Genomic DNA, 20,897 nt, shown 5'->3' on the forward strand with positions numbered 1-20,897 from the left:
TGCACATGCAGGTCAACTCTTTGAGTGATTATGCAGAAAGTTTGTAGTTAAGAACTCATCTCCTTCTACCTTAGGCCATGAACTTGTCAATCACCCTAATGAGTTATTAACTTCAAACTTTCTGCATAATCACTCAAAGAGTTGAACTGCATATGCATGTAACGAGAGTTGTATAACTCATCTCCATCCACCTTAGGCCACAAACTTAGCAATCACTCCTGCTGTGGACACTTTCTGGAGGTCCATATGTTCCACGACCGTTAAGTGTGTAAATGTAGGAGGGGACTATGTTGAAAAATAAATGTGCTAGGTTTTCTACAATTGACTCCTTCTACCTTAGGCCACAAACTTATCAATCACCCCTTGTACTTGAGAAAGCTTTTACTATCCACTTTGATATTATTTGCTTGCTTGCTTTCATATTTCATCTTTTCTCTTCTACTGATGTTTTTTAGTTGTTCTTTGTAGGTTTTTAAAAGCTTCACAATCCTATCTTCCTACTAATTTTTGCTTTGTTGTATGCCCTTTGTTTTTACAATAGCTGTGACTTCCTTTGTCAGCCGCAGTTGTACTATTTTATTGTTTGAGTATTTCTTCATTTTTGGAATACACATGTTCTGCACCTCCTTCATTTTTCCCAGAACGCATGCCATTGCTGCTCCACTGATATCCCTGCCAATTTACTATGGCCTTGAGTACCATATTTGCTCTCCTTTCTGATTCTGCATCCCTAATGATTTAATACTCAGCCTGTTGACTGCAACTAAGTCCCATCACCTGCCCGCCTTTCGTGACAATCTCACGCTATCTTTACTTTTTTCATTTTTAAAATCTTTTTATTGATACATTATCTTCTACAGCTATAAATGATACAAAACTTCAACAAGTTGATATATATGAGCTTCCTGTAGAAGTAGTAGAGGCCAGTTCAGTTGTGTCATTTAAGGTAAAATTGGATAGGTATATGGATAGGAAAGGAGTGGAGGGTTATGGGCTGAGTGCGGGTAGGTGGGACTAGGTGAGATTAAGAGTTCGGCACGGACTAGGAGGGCCGGAATGGCCTGTTTCCGTGCTGTGATTGTTATATGGTTATATGGTTATATACAATTAATAAAGCTGAAAAAACTTATCAAAAAGAATAATGTATAATGAAAATTTTTTTTTAAAGAAAAGAAGGAAAAAAGCGAACCCTAACTAACTAAAAAAAAAAGAAATCCCACTAACTACTAGAGAAGGAAAGAAAAAAAAAGAAAAAAGCCCATTAGGAATCAACTCCCGGAGCAAGACGTCTTACCATCATCTATATATATAAAGAAGAATGCCAATTCACATTTACATAAAATAAAATTGGAAGGAAGCCATATAAAATAATTCAAATTAAATGATAATATTTGGCAAAAGAGCCCCATCTTCTCTCAAAATCAAATTGAGGATTAAAAGTTCTACTAATTTTTTCCAAACTAAGACATAGCATTACTTGAGAAAACCATTGAATTAATGTAGGGACAGAGGTATCTTTCCATTTCAATAGAATAGCCCTTCTTGCCAACAATGTAACAATGCAATTACATGTTGGTCTGAAGATGAAATACCCTGAATATGATGCAGACTATTCCAATTAGAACAGTCAGTCTATTACCGGTAGGTTGTAAATTAATTTTCAGAGCTTTAGAAATTGTAGAAAATAAAGATTTCCAAAAAGATTTTAATGAAGAACATGACCAGAACATATGTGACAAAGTGGGTACTTCAGTTTTACACCTATCGCAATAATTGCCTATGTTAGGAAATATTTTGGATAGTCTCTCCTTTGTTAAATAACAATAGTGAACAATTTTAAATTGAATTAAACAGTGATTGGCACATTTCGAGGAAGAATTGACCATTTTCAGAACTCGCAACCAATCTTTATTAACAATGGTCATATTAAATTCTCTCTCCCAATCTTGTTTAATCTTTAGTGAGAGGTTATCTTTTTGTAGTAAAAATAAATTATAAATTCTACCAATGGAACCTCTTACTAAAGGAATCATATTCAAAATAGTATCCAACAAATCAGATTCTTGCATATATGGAAACTTAGATAAGTATTGTTGTAAAAAATGTCTAACCTGAAGATATTGTAGAAAATGTGTATGAGAGAGAGAATATTTGCTAATTAACTCTTCAAAAGTCATCAATCTTTACTTTTTTACCATCCGTCCTTTCCTGAGCCTCTTCACTCCGGTGCCCAACTCCCCCCCCCCCCCCCCAAGTTAGTTTAAAACTTCCCGAACAGCTCGAACAAACCTGCCCACGAGAATATTGGTCCCCCTCACATTCTGGTGCAGCCTATAACTTTTGAACAAGTCATACCTCTCCTAGAAGAGATCCCAATAATCCAAGAACCTGAAGCCCTGTCCCCTGCATCTGCTTCTCAGCCATGTACTTATCTGCCAAATCATCCTGTTTTTACCTCACTGGCGCGTGGCACAGGCAGCAATCCTGAAAATACTACCTGGGAGGTCTTACTTCTGTATGTTTGTGTGTCAATAGCTGCAGCAGATTGTATTTATCTATTATTGTGACTTCGATGAAGATCAGATTATGAGTAATTAATGCAGGAAACCAGGTAATTGCAAAGGGTTCATATACTTTTTCTTGCAACTGTACATCTTTAATCGTGTTGATATTTTTGCCCACACCTGGTGATAGTGTTTACCATGTCATATGAACATATACAGAAGATGTGTTTATTTGTTGTGTCTGATATAATTTCTCCTGTCTCAGTGTGTAAGGGACCCACATTAATTTAAAAATATCTTTTGGTTTTCACTTCAGAATATTTTATAGTTTGTTTACTGTATGTTGCTGGCTTTCTCTTGTATTCCAGTTGCCATCTCATCAGTACCTTTGACTGCCGTCTATGACCGATACTTTACGTTGCCATCCCCTGATCAATTCTTTTCTTAGACTACTGTTCCCTGATCAATACCTTCCTTAGACTACTGTTTCCTGATCAGTACTTTGCTTACACTGCAATCTCCTGGTCAATATCTTCCTTAGACTGCTGTCTGCAGATCACAACCTTCTTCAGGTTGCCACCTGCCGATCATGGTCGTCCTTGGGAGGCTGCTGATGAACACCTTCCTCAGATTGCCATTTCCTGATCATTGCCTTCCTCTGACTGCCATCTCCATAAGACCACAAGACATAGGAACAGAATTAGGCCATCTGGCCATCAGTCTGCTCTGCCATTCAATCATGGCTGATCCTTTTTTCTATCTCCTCCTTAACCCCAGTTCCCGGCCTTCTCCCTGTAACTTTTGAGGTAGTCTCCAGCCCCTGGGCATGAACATTGAATTCTTCAACTTCTGGTAATTCCGTTCCTCTCCCTTCCATAAGACCATAAGACAAAGGAGCAGAAGTTGGCCATTCGGCCCATCGAGTCTGCTCCGCCATTTCATCATGAGCTGATCCAATCTCCCTTTTAGTCCCATTCCCCTGCCTTCTCACCATAACCTTTGATGCCCTGACTACTCAGATACCTATCAATTTCTGCCTTAAATACAACCAATGACTTGGCCTCCACTGCTGCCCATGGCAACAAATTCCATAGATTCCCCACCCTCTGGCTAAAAATTTTTTTCGCATCTCTGTTCTGAATGTGCGCCCTGCAATCCTCAAGTCATGTCCTCTTGTACTAGACTCCCCCACCATGGGAAACAACTTTGTCACATCCACTCTGTCCATGCCTTTCAACATTTGAAATGTTTCTATGAGGTCCCCCCTCATTCTTCTAAACTCCAAGGAGTACAGTCCAAGAGCGGTCAAATGTTCCTCAAATATTAACCCTCTCATTCCCCCATCCCAGTTTCACTCTGCCTCCTCCTCCTCCTCCAGTTGCCTATCACCTCCCTCATGGTTCCGCCTCCTACTACCCATAGTGCTTTCCCTTACATTCCTTCTTCACCTTTCCTGCCTCTTCCCTCCCTGCTTCCCCTCCCCCAACCACGTGATCTTTCCCCTTACTGGTTTTTCACCTGGCACCTACCAGCCTTCTCCCTCCCACCCTCCCCCCACCTTCTTTACAGCGCCCCTGCCCCCTCCCTCCTCAGTCCTGATGAAGGGTCTCAGCCCGAAATGTTGACTGTTCATTTCCACGGATGCTGCCTGACCTGCTGAGTTCCTCCAGCGTGTTGCTTTAACCTGGCATCCACAGCTGCATGAGGCAACCAATTCAAATTCACCACCCTTTGCCTAAAGCAATTTCTCGGCTTCTCTGTTTTGAAAGGGAACACCTCTATTCTGAGGCTCTGCCCTCTTGTCCTAGACTCTCCCACCATGGAAATCATCCTTTCCACATCTGCTCTGTCTAGGCCTTTCAACGTTTGAAAGGTTTCAGTGAGATCTCCCCTCATCCTTCTAAATTCCATCAGGTACAGACCCAGAGCCATCAAACATTCCTCGTATGATAACCCTTTCATTCCTGGAATCATCCTTGTGAACCTCCTCTGGACCCCCTCCAATGCCAGCACATCTTTTCTAAGATGAGGTGCCCAAAACTGTTCACAGTACTCAAGGTGAGGCCTCACCAGTGCCTTATAAAGCCTCAGCATCACATCCTTGCTCTTGTATTCTAGAAATCTTGAAATGAATGCTAACATTGCATTTTCCTTCTTCACCACCAACTCAACCTGCAAGTTAACCTCCAGGGTGTTCTGCACAAGGACTCCCAAGTTCCTCTGCATCTCAGGTTGTTGGATTTTCTCCCCATTTAGAAAATAGTCTGCACATTTATTTCTACTACCAAAGTGCATGACCAAGCATTTTCCCACGTTGTATTTCATTTGCCACTTTCTTGCCCATTCTCCTAATCTGTCTAAGTCATTTTGCACACTACCTGCCCCTCCACCAATCTTTGCATCATCTGCAAACTTGGCAACAAAAACATCTGCTGAACCAACAACCTGTCTTTTAATGTGAACAAAACAAAAGAGATGGTTGTTGACTTCAGGAGGGCACGGAGCGACCACTCCCCACTGAACATTGACGGCTCCTTGGTAGAGATCGTAAAGAGCACCAAATTTCTTGGTGTTCACCTGACGGAGAATCTCACCTGGTCCCTCAACACCAGCTCCATAGCAAAGAAAGCCCAGCAGCATCTCTACTTTCTGCGAAGGCTGAGGAAAGTCCATCTCCCACCCCCCATCCTCATTCTACAGGGGTTGTATTGAGAGCATCCTGAGCAGCTGCATCACTGCCTGGTTTGGAAATTGCACCATCTCAGATTGCAAGACCCTGCAGCGGATAGTGAGGTCAGCTGAGAAGATCATTGGGGTCTCTCTTCCTGCCATCATGGATATTTACACTACACGCTGCATCTACAAAGGAAACAGCATTATGAAAGACCCCATGCACCCCTCATACAATCTCTTCTCCCTCCTGCCATCTGGGAAAAGGCTCCAAAGCATTCGGGCTCTCATGACCAGACTATGTAACAGTTTCTTCCCCCAAGCTATCAGACTCCTCAATACCTGAAGCCTGGACTGACACCTTGCCCTACTGTCCTGTTTATTATTTATTGTAATGCCTGCAATGTTTTGTGCACTTTATGCAGTCCTGTGTAGGTCTGTAGTCTAGTGTAGCTTTCTCTTTTTTTTTATTACGTAGTTCAGTCTAGTTTTTTGTACTGTGTCATGTAACACCATGGTCCTGAAAAACATTGTCTCATTTTTACTATGCACTGTACCAGTAGTTATGGTCGAAATGACAATAAAAGTTGACTTGACTGGATCTATTCCATCAACAAAATCATTTATATACAGCATAAAATGAAGTGGTTCCACACTGACCCCTGCAGAACACCACTAGTCACTGTCCTATATTTCTCTTTTATTTTTTACATAGTTGAAAAACTCTTACTGTCCTGAATTTAAAGAGCAAACACGAGGAAATCTTCAGATGCTTCCTGACGAAGGGTCTCGGCCCGAAACATCGACATCGCTTCTCCCTATAGATGCTGCCTAGCCTGCTGTGTTCTACCAGCATTTTGTGTGTTACTGTCCTGAATAATGTCTTCCTAGACTGCTGTCTCCTAACCGATACCTTAGACTTCTGTCCCCGATCAATACCTTTGTTAGACTAGCGTCTGCTGTTCAGTCCCTTCATTAGGCACGGTCTCCTGATCAATACCTTCCTTGAGTTTTGGAAGGTATCTCCAATCTCCTGATCAGTGCCTTCCTTAGACTGGCATCTCCCGATCAGTACTTCCTTAGACTGCCGTCTCCCGATCAGTACTTCCTTAGACTGCCGTCTCCTGATCAGTAATTCCTTAGACTGCCGTCTCCTGATCAGTAATTCCTTAGACTGCCGTCTCCTGATCATTAATTCCTTAGACTGCCGTCTCCCGATCAGTACTTCCTTAGACTGCCATCTCCTGATCAGTAATTCCTTAGACTGCCGTTTCCCGATCAGTAATTCCTTAGACTGCCATCTCCCGATCAGTAATTCCTTAGACTGCCGATTCCCGATCAGTACTTCCTTAGACTGCCGATTCCCGATCAGTACTTCCTTAGACTGCCGATTCCCGATCAGTACTTCCTTAGACTGCCGTATCCCGATCAGTACTTCCTTGGACTGCCGTATCCCAATCAGTACTTCCTTAGACTGCCGACTCCCGGTCAATACCTTAGACTGCTGCCTCTTGATTAATATCTTCGTTAGACTGCCATCTGCTGTTCAATACCTTCCTCAGACTGCCACCACTCCCGATCAATATCTTCTCTAGACTATCTGCCTTCGATTACAGTCTCCTGATCGATATCTTCATTCAACTGCTCTTGATGGTGAACATCTTTCAGAAAAGAAAACCTCCCATCTTTGTCCAGCCTGGTCTGTGTCAGAATCCATACTCAGATACCATCCTTTATCCTGGTGTATCAAGCCAATCAAATCGGCAGGCATGTAGAAATATGTGGGAAATGCCAGCATATCTAAGTGCTGTAATAAGGAAACCCAGAGTGGTTTTCAGTGGGAGGTTGAGGGGATGTTCAAAATCATGTAGAGTGTCAACAGAATAAAGAAAGACGGGCTGTGCTGGGTTTGTGCATGGAGAGCACCAGTGAGCTGAGGGAAACTGACACAATGCCTTCCACAAAGGGATTTGGATGGATACTTGATGAAAAAAGCACACAACCATCCAGATAGTAGTAAATGAATTGCTCATTGGGAAAAGGCAGGTATTGCATAACTGTGTTAAGTCACTTTGTAGAAGTTCTGTCATTCTAGAGATATGAATATACATCTCTGTAAATAAGACAAAATTTGCAGAGGCTGGAAATCTAGAGCAACACACACAAAATGCTGCAGGAACTCAGCAGGCCAGGCAGCATCTATGGAAAAAGGTACAGTCGATGTTTCAGACCGAAACCCTTCAGCAGGACTAGAGAAAAGAAGCTGAGGAGTAGATCTAAACGTAGAATGTCATGCCACTGTTCAAAAAAGAATGTAGGCAAAGGGCAGCTAACTCTTGGCTAGTTAGTTTAACATCTGTAGTTGGGAAAATGATTGAAGCTATCATTAAGGAAGAAATAGCGAGACATCTGGAAAGAAATGGATCCATCAGGCAGATGCAACATGGATTCAGCAAAGGCAGGTCCTGTTAGACAAACTTAATGGAGTTCTTTGAGGATATAACAAGCGCAGTGGATAGAGTGGAACAGATGGACATTATTTACTTGGATTTCCTGAAGGCGTTTGATGAGGTGCCACATAAAAGCCTTATCTATAAAATAAGGATGCATTGAGTTGGAGGTGATGTATTAGGATGGATAGAAGATTGGTTAACTAATAGAAAGTAGAAAGTTGGGATACATGGATGTTACTCTGGTTGGCAATCAGTAGTGAGCGGTGTTTTGCAGGGGTCAGTGCTGGGCCCACAACTGTTCGTGATATACATTAATGATCTGGAATAGGAGACTGAGTTAGTGTATCTAAGTTTGCTGATGATACTAAATTGAGTGGGAAGGCAAATTGTGCAGAAGATATGGAAAGTCTGCAGAGAGATATAGATAGGTTAAGTGAGCAGGCAAGGATCTGGCAGATGGAGTACAATGTTGGTTAATGTGTGGTCATCCATTTTGGAAGGAAAAATGAAAGAGCAGATTATTATTTAAATAGTAAAAGATTGTAACATCCTGTTGTGCTGAGGGACTTGGGAGTGAATGCTTTTGCATGAATCACAGAAAGTTGGTTTGCAGGTGCAGCAGGCTATCAAGAAGGCAAATGGAATGTTGGCCTTCATTGCTAGAAAGATTGAATTTAAGAACAGGGAGGTTATGCTGCAATTGTACAGGGTACTGGTGAGGCCACACCTGGAGTACTGCATGCAGTTCTGGTCTCCTTACTTGAGGAAGGATATACTGGCTTTGGAGGTGGTGCAGAGGAGGTTCACCAGGTTGATTCCTGAGATGGGGAAAGATTGAGTCGCCTGGGACTGTACTTGCTGGAATTCAGAAGAATGAGAGGAGATCTTATAGAAACGTATAAAATTATAAAAGGGGTAGATAAGATAGAGGCAGGAAAGTTGTTTCCACTGGTAGCTGAGACTAGTAGTAGAGGACATAGCCTGAAGATTTGGTGGCAGAGATTTAGGACAAATATGAGGAGAAAGTGCTTTTCCCAGAGAGTGGTGAATCTGTGGAATTCTCTGCCCAAGGAAACAGTGGAGGCTACCTCAGTAAATATATTTGAGATAAGGTTGGATAAATTTTTGCATAGTAGGGGAATTAATAGTAATAGGGGTTATGGGGAAGAGACAGGTGGGTGGAGATGAGTCCATGGCCAGATCATCCATGATCTTAATGAATGGCAGAGCTGGTTCGATGGGCCAGATGACCTACTCCTGCTCTTATCTCTTATGTTTTTATGTGATAGGTGAACGCAGTCTACCAAAACAAGTGAGATTTCCCAGTGGCCACCCATTTTAATTCCACTTCCCATTCCCATTCTGATATGTCCATCAATGGCTCCCTCCATTTAAAGCCACACTTAGGTTGGAGGAACAACACCTTATATTCCGTTTGGGTAGCCTCCAACCTGATGACATGATCTTCTATTTCTCAAATTTCTGGTAATGCCCCTCAACACCCCCCCCCCCCCTTACATTTCCCATCCCCTTTTCCTCACCTTATCTCCTTGCCGACCCATCGCCTCCCTCTGGTGCTCATCCCCCCCCCCCCCCCCTTTTCTTTCTTCCATAGCCTTCTGTCTCTTTCACCAATCAACTTCCCAGCTCTTTACTTCATCCCTCCCCTCCAAGTTCCACCTATCACCTTGTGTTTCTCTCTCCCCTTCCCCTACCTTTTAAATCTATTCCTCAGCTTTTTTTCCCTCCAGTCTTGGCCAAAGTTTTTCAGCCCGAAACATCAACTATACTTTTTCCTGCCTGGGCTGCTGAGTTACTTCAGAATTTTGTATGTGTTACTATATATCTCTGCAGTTGCTTTAAGTTTGCTTTTCATAAAATCTTCCTGCAACATGTGTATTTCAAAGTTCAAAGTAAGTTTATTGTCAGAGTACATATATGTCACCATATGGTACCCTGAGGTTTATTTTCTTGTGGGCGTACTCAGTAAATCCAAGAAATGTAATAGAATCAATGAAAGACTACACCCATCAGGATGGACAAACAACCAATTTGCAAAAGACAAGAAATGATGCAAATACAAACAAACAAACAAATAAATAAATAAACAATAAATATTGAGGACATGAGATGAAGAGTCCGTGAGAGTGAGTCCATAGGTTGTGGGAACATTTCAGCATTGAGGTGAGTGAAGTTGAGTTAAGTTACCTCTCTGGTTGAGGGGTAATAACTGTTCCTGAACTGTACTTGATATGGTAGTGTAGTTTGTGTTGGCTGGGGAAATTCTTGATCTTTGTTTTGCAGTATACATCTCTGGATAAGAATCCCTGGGTAAACTGTCCTGACTCATTGCCCTCATTCTGATGGCTAAGCATATTGCTTGGAGCACTCTGTGTCTGGGAGCAGTGATTGGGGCTGTGCGATAATGCCAGAGCTCTGAACGATACTTGACCAGGTGTTCTGACTGGAATCCTGAAACAGGGCACCCTGTATTCCCAGTGCGTTCTTTCTCTTGGGAATGTGCGATGACCTATTACATAGCTATTTGCTTACGGTTACTGTCTGCATGACTTCTTTTTCATTTCACATTGGGTGTTTGATGGTCTTTTTTATGGGTTATTTTATTGTTTTTTATGGGCATGGTGTGCTTTTTTATTCTCTGCACATTGGGTGTTAGACAGTTTTTTTCATATATATGGGTTTATTTTGGGTTTCATTGCTTTGTGGTTGCCTGTTAGGAGATGACTCGAAAGGTTGTATAATGTATACATATTTTAGTAAATGTACTTTGAACTTTGATAGCTGGTCTGAACACTTGTTTTATTTATAGATGGTGTCTGAATATGTTACGTCCAATTTATGATAACTTTCGTATAGAGTCATAAAGCACAACAGTACAGAGAGAGAACCTTCAGCCCATGTAGTTCATACTGAACTATTAATCTGGATAGTCCCATAGCACTCCATACATACCCCATCCACATACCCATCCAAATTTCTCTTGTGTTGAAATCAAACCCACATCCACCACTTCCACTGGCAACTTGTTCCACACTCTCACCATCCTCTGAGTGAAGATGTTCTCCCTCAGGTTTCCCTTAAACATTTCACCGTTCACCCTTAACCCATGACCTCTATTTGTAGTCTCACCCAACTTTACTGGAAAAAGCCTTCTTTCATTTACTCTATCTATACCCCTCATAATTTTGTATACCTCTATCACATCTCTCATCATTCTTCTACGCTCTAGGGAATAAAGTCCTAACGTATTCAACCTTTCCTTATAATTCCGGTCCACAAGTCCTGACAACATCCTTGTATATTTTCCCTGTACTCTTTCAATCTTATTTCTATATTTCCTGTAGGTAGATGACCTGAACTACACATAATACTCCAAATTAGGCCTCACTAACTTCAACATAACATCCTAACTCTCGTACTCAATACTTTGATTTATGAAAGCCAATGTGCAAAAGCTTCCTTTATGACCCTATCTATCTGTGTCACCACTCTCAAGGATTTATGCATTGTATTCCCAGATCCCTCTGTTCTGCTACACTCCTGAGTGCTCTACCACTTCCCTTGTAAGTCTTATCCTGGTTGGTCCTCCCAATGTGCAACATCTTACACTTGGTCCACATTAATTTCTTGTAAAGACACTGCCCAGAAAAAGGCAATGGCAAACCACTTCTGAAGAAAAACTTGCCAAGAACAATCCACGTCATGGAAAACCATGATTGCCTACATCATAAGGCACAGGACCTAACGAATGAACGTCGATTTTTATAACTTTACATGTACTTGTGCATATTTTCCATGTCATCTTATAAATGTTAGCCTTGCTCTTAGTAAACCTGTGACAAGATTGTCTTGATTTTTTTTTCAATGGTCCACCGTTCTGACTATGAACTGATTCTCTCGATTTTGATTTATACTTGTAGGAAGCAAAGAAATGGTGCGAGTGATGAGAAAGAAGGGGATTGAAAAGAATCCAAGCTTCCGGGCTGTGAAGCATATCCCCTTTGAACAGTTTATCCAGTTAGTTGCACACGCTGGCCTGATGATTGGTAACAGTAGCTGTGGGGTGCGTGAGGCAGGTGCATTCGGCACACCTGTCATCAACCTGGGAACGCGTCAGACTGGACGGGAAACAGGTAAACTCTGGCACAGATCTCACTGCACACACTTGCCGAATTGCTGAATATTTCTGCTAATTGAAGGGCTGTAAACCTGGGAAATGGAGAGGAAACCAATTGTGAGTGAGTAGCACCTCATCCCAAGTTCAAGGTTATTGTCATCTGACTGTACATATAGCATCAGAATCAGGTTTATTATCACCGGCATGTGTCATGAAATTTGTTAACTTAGCAATAGCAGTTCAATGCAATACATAATATAGAAGAAGAAGAAGAAAAAAAAAATTAAATAAGTAAATCAACTAACGTATACGTATATTGAATAGATTAAAAGTAGTCCAAAAACAGAAATAATATATATTTAAAAAGTGAGGTAGTGTTCAAGGATTCAATGTCCATTTAGGAAACAGATAGCAGAGGGGAAGAAACTGTTCCTGAATTGCTGAGTGTGTGCCTTCAGGCTTCTGTAGCTCCTACCTGATGGTAACAGTGAGAAAAGGGCATGCCCTGGGTGCTGGAGGTCCATAATAATGGAAGCTGACTTTCTGAGACACCACTCCTTGAAGATGTCCTGGGTAACCATATATAACCATATAACAATTACAGCACAGAAACAGGCCATCTCAGCCCTTCTAGTCCGTGCTGAATGCTTACTCTCACCTAGTCCCACTGGCCTGCACTCAGCCCATAACCCTTCATTCTTTTCCTGTCCATATACCTATCCAATTTTACTTTAAATGACAATACTGAACCTGCCTCTACCACTTCTACTGGAAGCTCGTTCCACACAGATATCACTCTCTGTGTGAAGAAATTCCCCCTCGTGTTATGCATAAACTTTTGTCCCCTAACTCTCAACTCATGTCCTCTTGTTTGAATCTCCCCTACTCTCAATGGAAAAAGCCTATCCACGTCAACTCTATCTATCCCCCCTCATAATTTTAAATACCTCTATCAAGTCCCCCCTTAACCTTCTACGCTCCAAAGAATAAGGACGATCTGCCATTTCTTTGTCCCCATTACTACCTCACCAGCATCATTTTCCAGTGATCCAATATCAACTATCACCTCTCTTTTACTCTTTATATAACTGAGAGAACTTTTGGTACCCTGCTTTATAATGATTGGCTAGTCTGCCCTCATATTTCATCTTTTCCCTTCTAGTCGCTTTTTTTTTTGGATTTTATAGCCTTCTGAATCATCCAACTTCTCACTCACTTTTGCTATCTTATATGCCCTTTCCTTGGCTTTTATGCAGTCCTTAAATTCCCTTGTCAGCCATAAATTACCTACCCCTGCCAAATGAGAACTTCTTCCTCTGTGGGTCATATCTATCCTGTGCCTTGTGAACTATACCCAGAACTATAGCCATCTCTGCTTTCCATCATCCCTGCCTGTATCTGGGCTCTGGGTCAATCTGTACCTCTTGTCTTAGAGGCAGAAGGTGATTCCGATGGATAATCTTGAGAGGCCCATTCCCATTCTCTGGTTTCACCCGGAAAACTAGTATGTTTGGCATCTGTCTCTCCACTACATAGGGCTTAGCTTGTTTCCCTTACCTTACACAATTCAATATCCTTCTCCTTAGTGAATACTGAAGAAAAGAAATTTTTCAAAATCTCCCCCATCTCTTTTGGCTCCACACATAGCTGTCCACTCTGATTCTCTAAGGGACCAATTTTATCCTTCACTATCCTTTTGCTATTAATATAACTGTAGAAACCCTTTGGATTTATTTTCACCTTACTTGCCAAAGCAACCTCGTATCTTCTTTTAGCTTTTCTAATTTCTTTCTTAAGATTCTGCTTACATTCTTTATTTTCCTTGAGCACCTCATTTTCTCCTTGCTGCCTATATTTATTGTAGATATCTCTCTTTTTCCTAACCAAGTTTCCAATATCCCTTGAAAACCATGGCTCTCTCAAACTTTTAACCTTTCCTTTCAACCTAACAGGAACATAAAGATTCTGTACCCTCAAAATTTCTCCTTTAAATGACCTCCATTTCTCTATTACATGGTTCCCATAAAATAAATTGTCCCAATCCACTCCTTCTAAATTCTTTCGCATCTCCTCAAAGTTAGCCTTTCTCCAATCAAAAATCTCAACCCTGGGTCCAGTCCTATCCTTCTCCATAATTATATTGAAACTAATGGCATTGTGATCATTGGACCCAAAGTGCTCCCCAGCACATACCTCCGTCACCTGACCTATTTCAGTCCCTAACAGAAGATCCAACACAACCCCTTCTCTAGTCAGTACCTCTATGTATTGCTGCAAAAAACTATCCTGCACACATTTTACAAACTCCAAACCATCAATCCTTTTTACAGTATGGGCTTCCCAGTCTATGTGTGGAAAATTAAAATCTCCCACAATCACAACCCTGTGCTTACTACAAATATCTGCTATCTCCTTGTAAATTTGCTCCTCCAATCCTCGCTCCCCATTAGGTTGTCTATAATACACACCTATAGGTGTTACTACACCTTTCCCATTCCTCAATTCCACCCAAATACATCTCCCCTAGACGAGCCCTCTAATCTATCCTGCCAGAGCACCGCTGTAATATTTTCTCTGACAAGCAACGCAACACCTCCCCCTCTTGTCCCTCCGATTCTATCACACCTGAAGCAACGAAATCCAGGAATATTTAGTTGCCAATCACACCCCTCCTGCAACCATGTTTCACTAATAGCTACAACATCATATTTCCAAGTATCAATCCATGCTCTAAGCTCATCCACCTTTCTTACAATGCTCCTAGCATTAAAATAGATGCATTTAAGAAATTCTCCACCTCTTCCTCTCTGTTTATCTCTAACAGTACAAAGAACTTTACTGTCTTCTTTTTCTTCCTTCTCCCATTCATCTGTTCCTACACTCTGGTTCCCCTCCCCCCTCGTATCTAGTTTAAATCCAGTAGCCTAGTACCTAAGATGGAGCCGACTAAGTTTACAACCCTCTGCAGCTTCTTTCGGTCCTGTGCAGTAGCTCCTCCATACCAGACAGTGATGCAGCCCGTCAGAATGCTCTCCATGGTACATCTATAGAAATTTTTGAGTATATTTGTTGACATACCAAATCTCTTCAAATTGCTAATGAAGTATAGTCGTTGTATATATGCAACCAAATGAAACTATGTTCATCCAGACTGTGGTATACACAACAAACATACAGCACACATTGTTCCTAAACCAAAATATTGCCATAAAATATAATTCAAAATGTATGTAGTGCGTGGCACAGGTAAGCAATAAATGTCATAAATTTTTAGGGGAGGGAAACCCCAGTTATCCTCTTGGTTTTTATCATCCTCTGTGGGGTCTTGTGATCCGATGGCTTGCAGCTTCCATACCACACAAAGATGCACCAGACTTGGCACTCTCAATGGCACTCCTGTAGACTAGGGGCAGGGAGCCTTTCATACCTCAATCTCTTCAGAAAGTGTAGATACCGCTGTGCCTATAGGAGTTTGTAGGTTTTCCCCATGACAGCCTGGGTTTCCTCTGGGTGCTCGGGTTTCCTCCGCAAGTCCAAAGATGTGCTGTTTGGTAGGTTTATTGGGCACTGTAAGTTCTCCTGTGATTCAACTACAATTAAATTGGGGAATTACTGGACGGTCCGTGTCAAAGGGGCAGAAGAGTCGTTTCCGTGCTGTGTCTCAATAAATAAACTAGCAGAATAATAAGAACAACAATAAATAAATATAGTGTAAAAAGAGAGTAAAAATAGAAAAATTATGTAGTGAGGTATAGTGGGTTCACTGTCCATTCAGAAATCTGATGGCGGAGGGGAAGAAGCTGTTCCTGAAACATTGAGACTGTGTCTTCAGGCTTCTGTACCACCTCCTTGATGGTAGCAACGAGAAGAGGGCATGTCTTGGGTGATGGGGGTTCTTAATGACGGATGTTGCCTTTTCAAGGCATTACCGTTTGATATGTCCTTGATGCTGGTTGGGATAGTGCCCATGATGGAATTTACAACTGCAGATTAAAGGCCTTAGTTTAAATCCAACACCGCTGGTTGGGATGAGGTTTACACCCATAACCTTAAGGAGAAGGTGGGAGTGGAGGATGCTATCACGTATTTGCTGCACAAATCACTCTCTCACCTAGAGGGGGTCAGTTGTGCTGTGAGGATTACATTCCTTGACTTCTCTAGTGCCTTTAACACCATCCAGCCCAAGATCTTAAGGCACAAACTAACGGAGATGGGAGTAGACTCTCACATGGTGGATTGGATAGTGGACTACTTGACAGATAGACCTCAGTATGTGCGGTTGGGAGACTGTAGGTCTGACACGGTGGTCAGCAGCACAGGGGCACCGCAGGGAACCGTACTCTCTCCGGTCCTGTTCACCCTGTACACATCAGACTTCCAATATAACTCGGAGTCCTGCCATGTGCAGAAGTTCACTGATGACACGGCCATAGTGGGATGTGTCAGGAATGGACAGGAGGAGGAGTATAGGAAACTGATACAGGACTTTGTGATATGGTGCAACTCAAACTACCTGCGTCTCAATATCACCAAGACCAAGGAGATGGTGGTGGACTTTAGGAGATCTAGGCCTCATATGGAGCCAGTGATCATTAATGGAGAATGTGTGGAGCAGGTTAAGACCTACAAGTATCTGGGAGTACAGTTAGACGAGAAGCTAGACTGGACTGCCAACACAGATGCCTTGTGCACAAGGCACAGAGTCGACTGTACTTCCTAAGAAGGTTGGCGTCATTCAATGTCTGTAGTGAGATGCTGAAGATGTTCTATAGGTCAGTTGTGGAGAGCGCCCTCTTCTTTGTGGTGGCGTGTTGGGGAGGAAGCATTAAGAAGAGGGACGCCTCACGTCTTAATAAGCTGGTAAGGAAGGCGGGCTCTGTCGTGGGCAAAGTACTGGAGAGTTTAACATCGGTAGCTGAGCGAAGGGCGCTGAGTAGGCTACGGTCAATTATGGATAACTCTGATCATCCTCTACATAGCACCATCCAGAGACAGAGAAGCAGTTTCAGCGACAGGTTACTATTGATGCAATGCTTCTCAGACAGGATGAAGAGGTCAATACTCCCCAATGCCATTAGGCTTTACAATTCTACCGCCAGGACTTAAGAACTTTTTAAAAGCTATTATTAATGCTTTTTGAGATAGTGATTTAGATGCATATCATATTTTTTTACTGAGTTAAGTATTGTATGTAATTAGTTTTGCTACAACAAGTGTATGGGACATTGGAAAAAAGTTGAATTTCCCCATGGGGATGAATAAAGTATCTATCTATCTATCTATCTATCTATCAAACCCCATTTCCAGAAAAGTTGGGATATTTTCCAAAATGCAATAAAAACTAAAATCTGTGATATGTTAATTCACGTGAACCCTTATTTAACTGACAAAAGTACAAAGAAAAGATTTTCAATAGTTTTACTGACCAACTTAATTGTATTTTGTAAACATACACAAATTTAGAATTTGATGGCTGCAACACACTCAACAAAAGTTGGGACAGAGTTAAAATAAGATTGAAAAGTGCACAGAATATTCAAGCAACACCGGTTTGGAAGACTCCACATTAAGCAGCCATCAAATTATTTTGCCCACAGAACTGCCGTTCACTGGATGTTTCTTATATTTCACACCATTCTCTGTAAACTCTAGAGATTGTTGTGCATGAAAGTCCCAGCAGATGAACAGTTTCTGAGATACTCAGATCATACTGTCTGGCACCACAGTCTTTCAATGGTCAAAGCCACTTAGATCACATTTCTTTCCTATTCTGACATTTGCTCTGAACAATGGAACGTCTAAGTATTTGTTTTAACGAGCTGGTGTACCTAATAAAGTGGCCACTGAATGGACGTCTGTATAAGTAATTTTCAATTATAAGAATTAAAGAATTATATTAAAAACCTACAGATTAAAGTACAAATATGGAATAAAATGGCAGCAAAAACAGAAATATCAGCATATATTTACCCGTCTCCCGCTCTACCCTATCCCACTCGCCTCACTCCTCCCACATCTCCCCTCCCCCTTCCTCCTACCCACTCCTCCCTCTGCCCCTTCCCCTCCCCACTCCCCCGCCCCCCCATTGCCATTGAGAAACTGAACAAACAAGCAACAACAAGCCTGAAGTATAAGTTTCAGAAATGTAGAATTCCCGCTTACCCCCTCCCCTTTAAGAAAGTATAGATCACTCTGTGATTGCATGGTTCAGAGAATAGAAAGATTTTATTTTATCAGAGGGTGGTGAATCTTTGGAATTCTTTGCTAAATCATTGAGAATATTTAAAGCAGAGGCTAACAGGTGCCAAAGTTTACAGGGAGAAGCAGGAGAGAGGGATAATAGATCAGCCATGATGGAATGGCAGAGCAGACTCAATTGGCTAAGTAGCCAAATTCTGCTCCTACGTCTTATAATCTTATCGTTCACCCTTCCTTCTCCAGTAAGCACAACTTTCACGCAGCACAGGGAAAGGTGAGGCAATTCAGCTCAAAGGGGCCTGGGTAATTGGAGGGCTATACTCATAGGGTGGAGGAATGGCAGGGGGATTTGGATCAATCGGTAATCTGCACTGTTTCTAGGCCATAAAATAAAATAATTTTTTTCTACTTTGAATACATTTTTACCCCCTGTTCCTTTACGGCTTTAGGTGAAAATGTTCTACATGTTCGGAATGCTGACAGTCAGAACAAAATACTTCATGCTCTGCAGCTCCAGTTTGGGAAGTTGTACCCATGGTATGCTGATAGTTTTACTTTACAACGCGGCAGTATGGCCTGAACGTGCAGAACAATGCCAAGGAATGGTGGTTCCACTGCTATGTGAGTGGGGCCATTGGGCACATCTGCTTTACAATGCATTCAACCAATATCAGTGGCTGCACAAATTGTCATGAATTGACTGAATAAATTCCTCATCATCTCTGGGTGTTCCTCTATTCTGAGGCTGTGCCCTCTGATCCTAGACTCTCCCACTATAGGAAACATCCTCTCCACATCCACTCCATCTAGGCATTTCAACATTTGATAGTTTTCAATGAGATCCACCCTCATTCTTCTAAAGTAGCGGAGGGCCAATCGAGAAGGCCTCAAAGCCCTCCGCTACTTTCTTGACAATAGACCTCACTAGTTCCCCAACACCACCACACTCCTCCGGTTGGCGGAACTGGTACTCACACTTAATAACTTCTCTTTCGGCTCTTCCCACTTTCTTCAGACCAAGGGTGTAGCTATGGGCACTCGCATGGGCTCCAGCTATGCCTGCCTCTTCGTGGGTTATATGGAACAGTCAATGCTCCAAATCTATACTGGTACTGCTCCCCAACTTTTCCTTCGCTACATTGACAACTACATTGATGCTGCTTCCTACACCCATGCTGAGGTCGTCAATTTCATCGACTTTGCCTCTAACTTACACCCAGCCCTCAAATGCACTTGGTCAATCTCGGACACTTCTCTCCCCTTTCTCGGTCTCCATCTCTGGAGACAGACTGTCCGCTGACATCTTCTGTAAACCCACTGACTCCCATAACTACCTTCATTATACCTCTTTTCACCCTGCCAAATGTAAAAATGCTATTCCCTATTCCCAGTTCCTCCGTCTCCACCGCATCTGCTCCCAGGATGAGGCTTTCCATTCCAGGACATCTCAAATGTCCTCTTTCTTTAAGAATTGTGGTTTCCCTTCTGCCGTCATCAATGATGCCTTCACCTGCATCTCCTCCATTTCCCACACTTCGGCCCGCACCCCATCCTCCCGTTACCACAACAGGGACCGTGTTCCTCTTGTCCTCACCTACCACCCCACCAGCCTCCAGATCCAGCATATTATCCTCTGCAACTTCCACCACCTTCAACAGGACCCTGCCACTAAGCACATCTTTCCTTCTTTACCCCTCTCTGCTTTTCGCAGGGATCGTTCCCTCCGACAAATCCCCAGGTCCAGATGGTCTGCATCCTAGGGTACTAAAGGAGGTGGCCCTGGAAATTGTGGATGCATTGGTAATCATTTTCCAATGTTCCTTAGATTCAGGATCAGTTCCTGAGGATTGGAGAATGGCTAATGTTATCCCACTTTTTAAGAAAGGAGGGAGGGAGAAAACATTCGACCTGTCAGCCTGACATCGGTGGTGGGGAAGATGCTAGAGTCCATTATTAAAGATGAAATAGTGGCATATCTAGATAGTAATGATAGGATTGGGCCGAGCCAGCATGGATTTACCAAGGGTAAATCATGCTTGACTAATCTGTTGGAGTTTTTCGAGGATGTAACCAGGAAGTTAGACGGGGGAGATCCAGTGGATGTAGTGTACCTCGATTTTCAGAAGGCATTTGATAAGGTCCCACATAGGAGATTGGTGGGTAAAATCAAAGCTCATGACATTGGGGGGAAGACATTGACATGGATAGAAAACTGGTTGGCAGATAGAAAGCAAAGGGTAGCGGTGAATGAGTGTTTCTCGGAATGGCAGGTGGTGACTAGTGGGGTGCCACAGGGCTCGGTATTGGGACCACAGCTGTTTACGATTTACGTCAACGATTTAGATGAAGGCATTGAGAATAACATCAGCAAATTTGCTGATGATACTAAGCTGGGTGGCAGTGTGACATGTGATGAGGATGTTAGGAGAATTCAGGGTGACTTGGATAGGCTGGGTGAGTGGGCAGATACTTGGCAGATGACGTTTAATGTGAATAAGTGTGAGGTTATCCACTTTGGGAGTAAGAACAGGAAGGCAGATTATTATCTGAACGGTGTAGAGTTAGATAAGGGAGAAATACAAAGAAATCTAGGAGTCCTTGTTCATCAGTCACTGAAGGTGAATGAGCAAGTGCAGCAGGCAGTGAAGAAGGCTAATGGAATGTTGGCCTTTATTACAAAGGGAATTGAGTACAAGAGCAAGGAAATCCTCTTGCATTTGTACAGAGCCCTGGTGAGACCACACCTGGAGTATTGTATACAGTTTTGGTCTCCAGGGTTAAGGAAGGACATCCTGGCTGTAGAGGAAGTGCAGCGTAGATTCACGAGGTTAATTCCTGGGATGTCTGGACTGTCTTACGCAGAGAGGTTAGAGAGACTGGGCTTGTACACGCTGGAATTAAGGAGATTGAGAGGGGATCTGATTGCAACATATA

The 20,897-nt window shown here is 42.4% G+C and overlaps 1 protein-coding gene across 3 annotated transcripts in view; it reads left to right on the forward strand.

The window, feature by feature from the left end:
* Nucleotides 1-20,897, forward strand: part of gne (glucosamine (UDP-N-acetyl)-2-epimerase/N-acetylmannosamine kinase) — a 164,787-nt gene that overhangs the window by 85,622 nt on the left and 58,268 nt on the right. For all 3 annotated transcript variants that reach the window (XM_073064022.1, XM_073064023.1, XM_073064024.1), the window contains exons 5-6: nt 11,569-11,781; nt 18,413-18,500. In XM_073064022.1, coding sequence (XP_072920123.1) covers nt 11,569-11,781; nt 18,413-18,500 — 301 coding nt within the window. The remainder of the gene's footprint in view (nt 1-11,568; nt 11,782-18,412; nt 18,501-20,897) is intronic.

This window comes from Hemitrygon akajei, chromosome 13, assembly GCF_048418815.1.
Source record: "Hemitrygon akajei chromosome 13, sHemAka1.3, whole genome shotgun sequence".
In the NCBI taxonomy this organism is placed as follows: Eukaryota; Metazoa; Chordata; class Chondrichthyes; order Myliobatiformes; family Dasyatidae; genus Hemitrygon; species Hemitrygon akajei.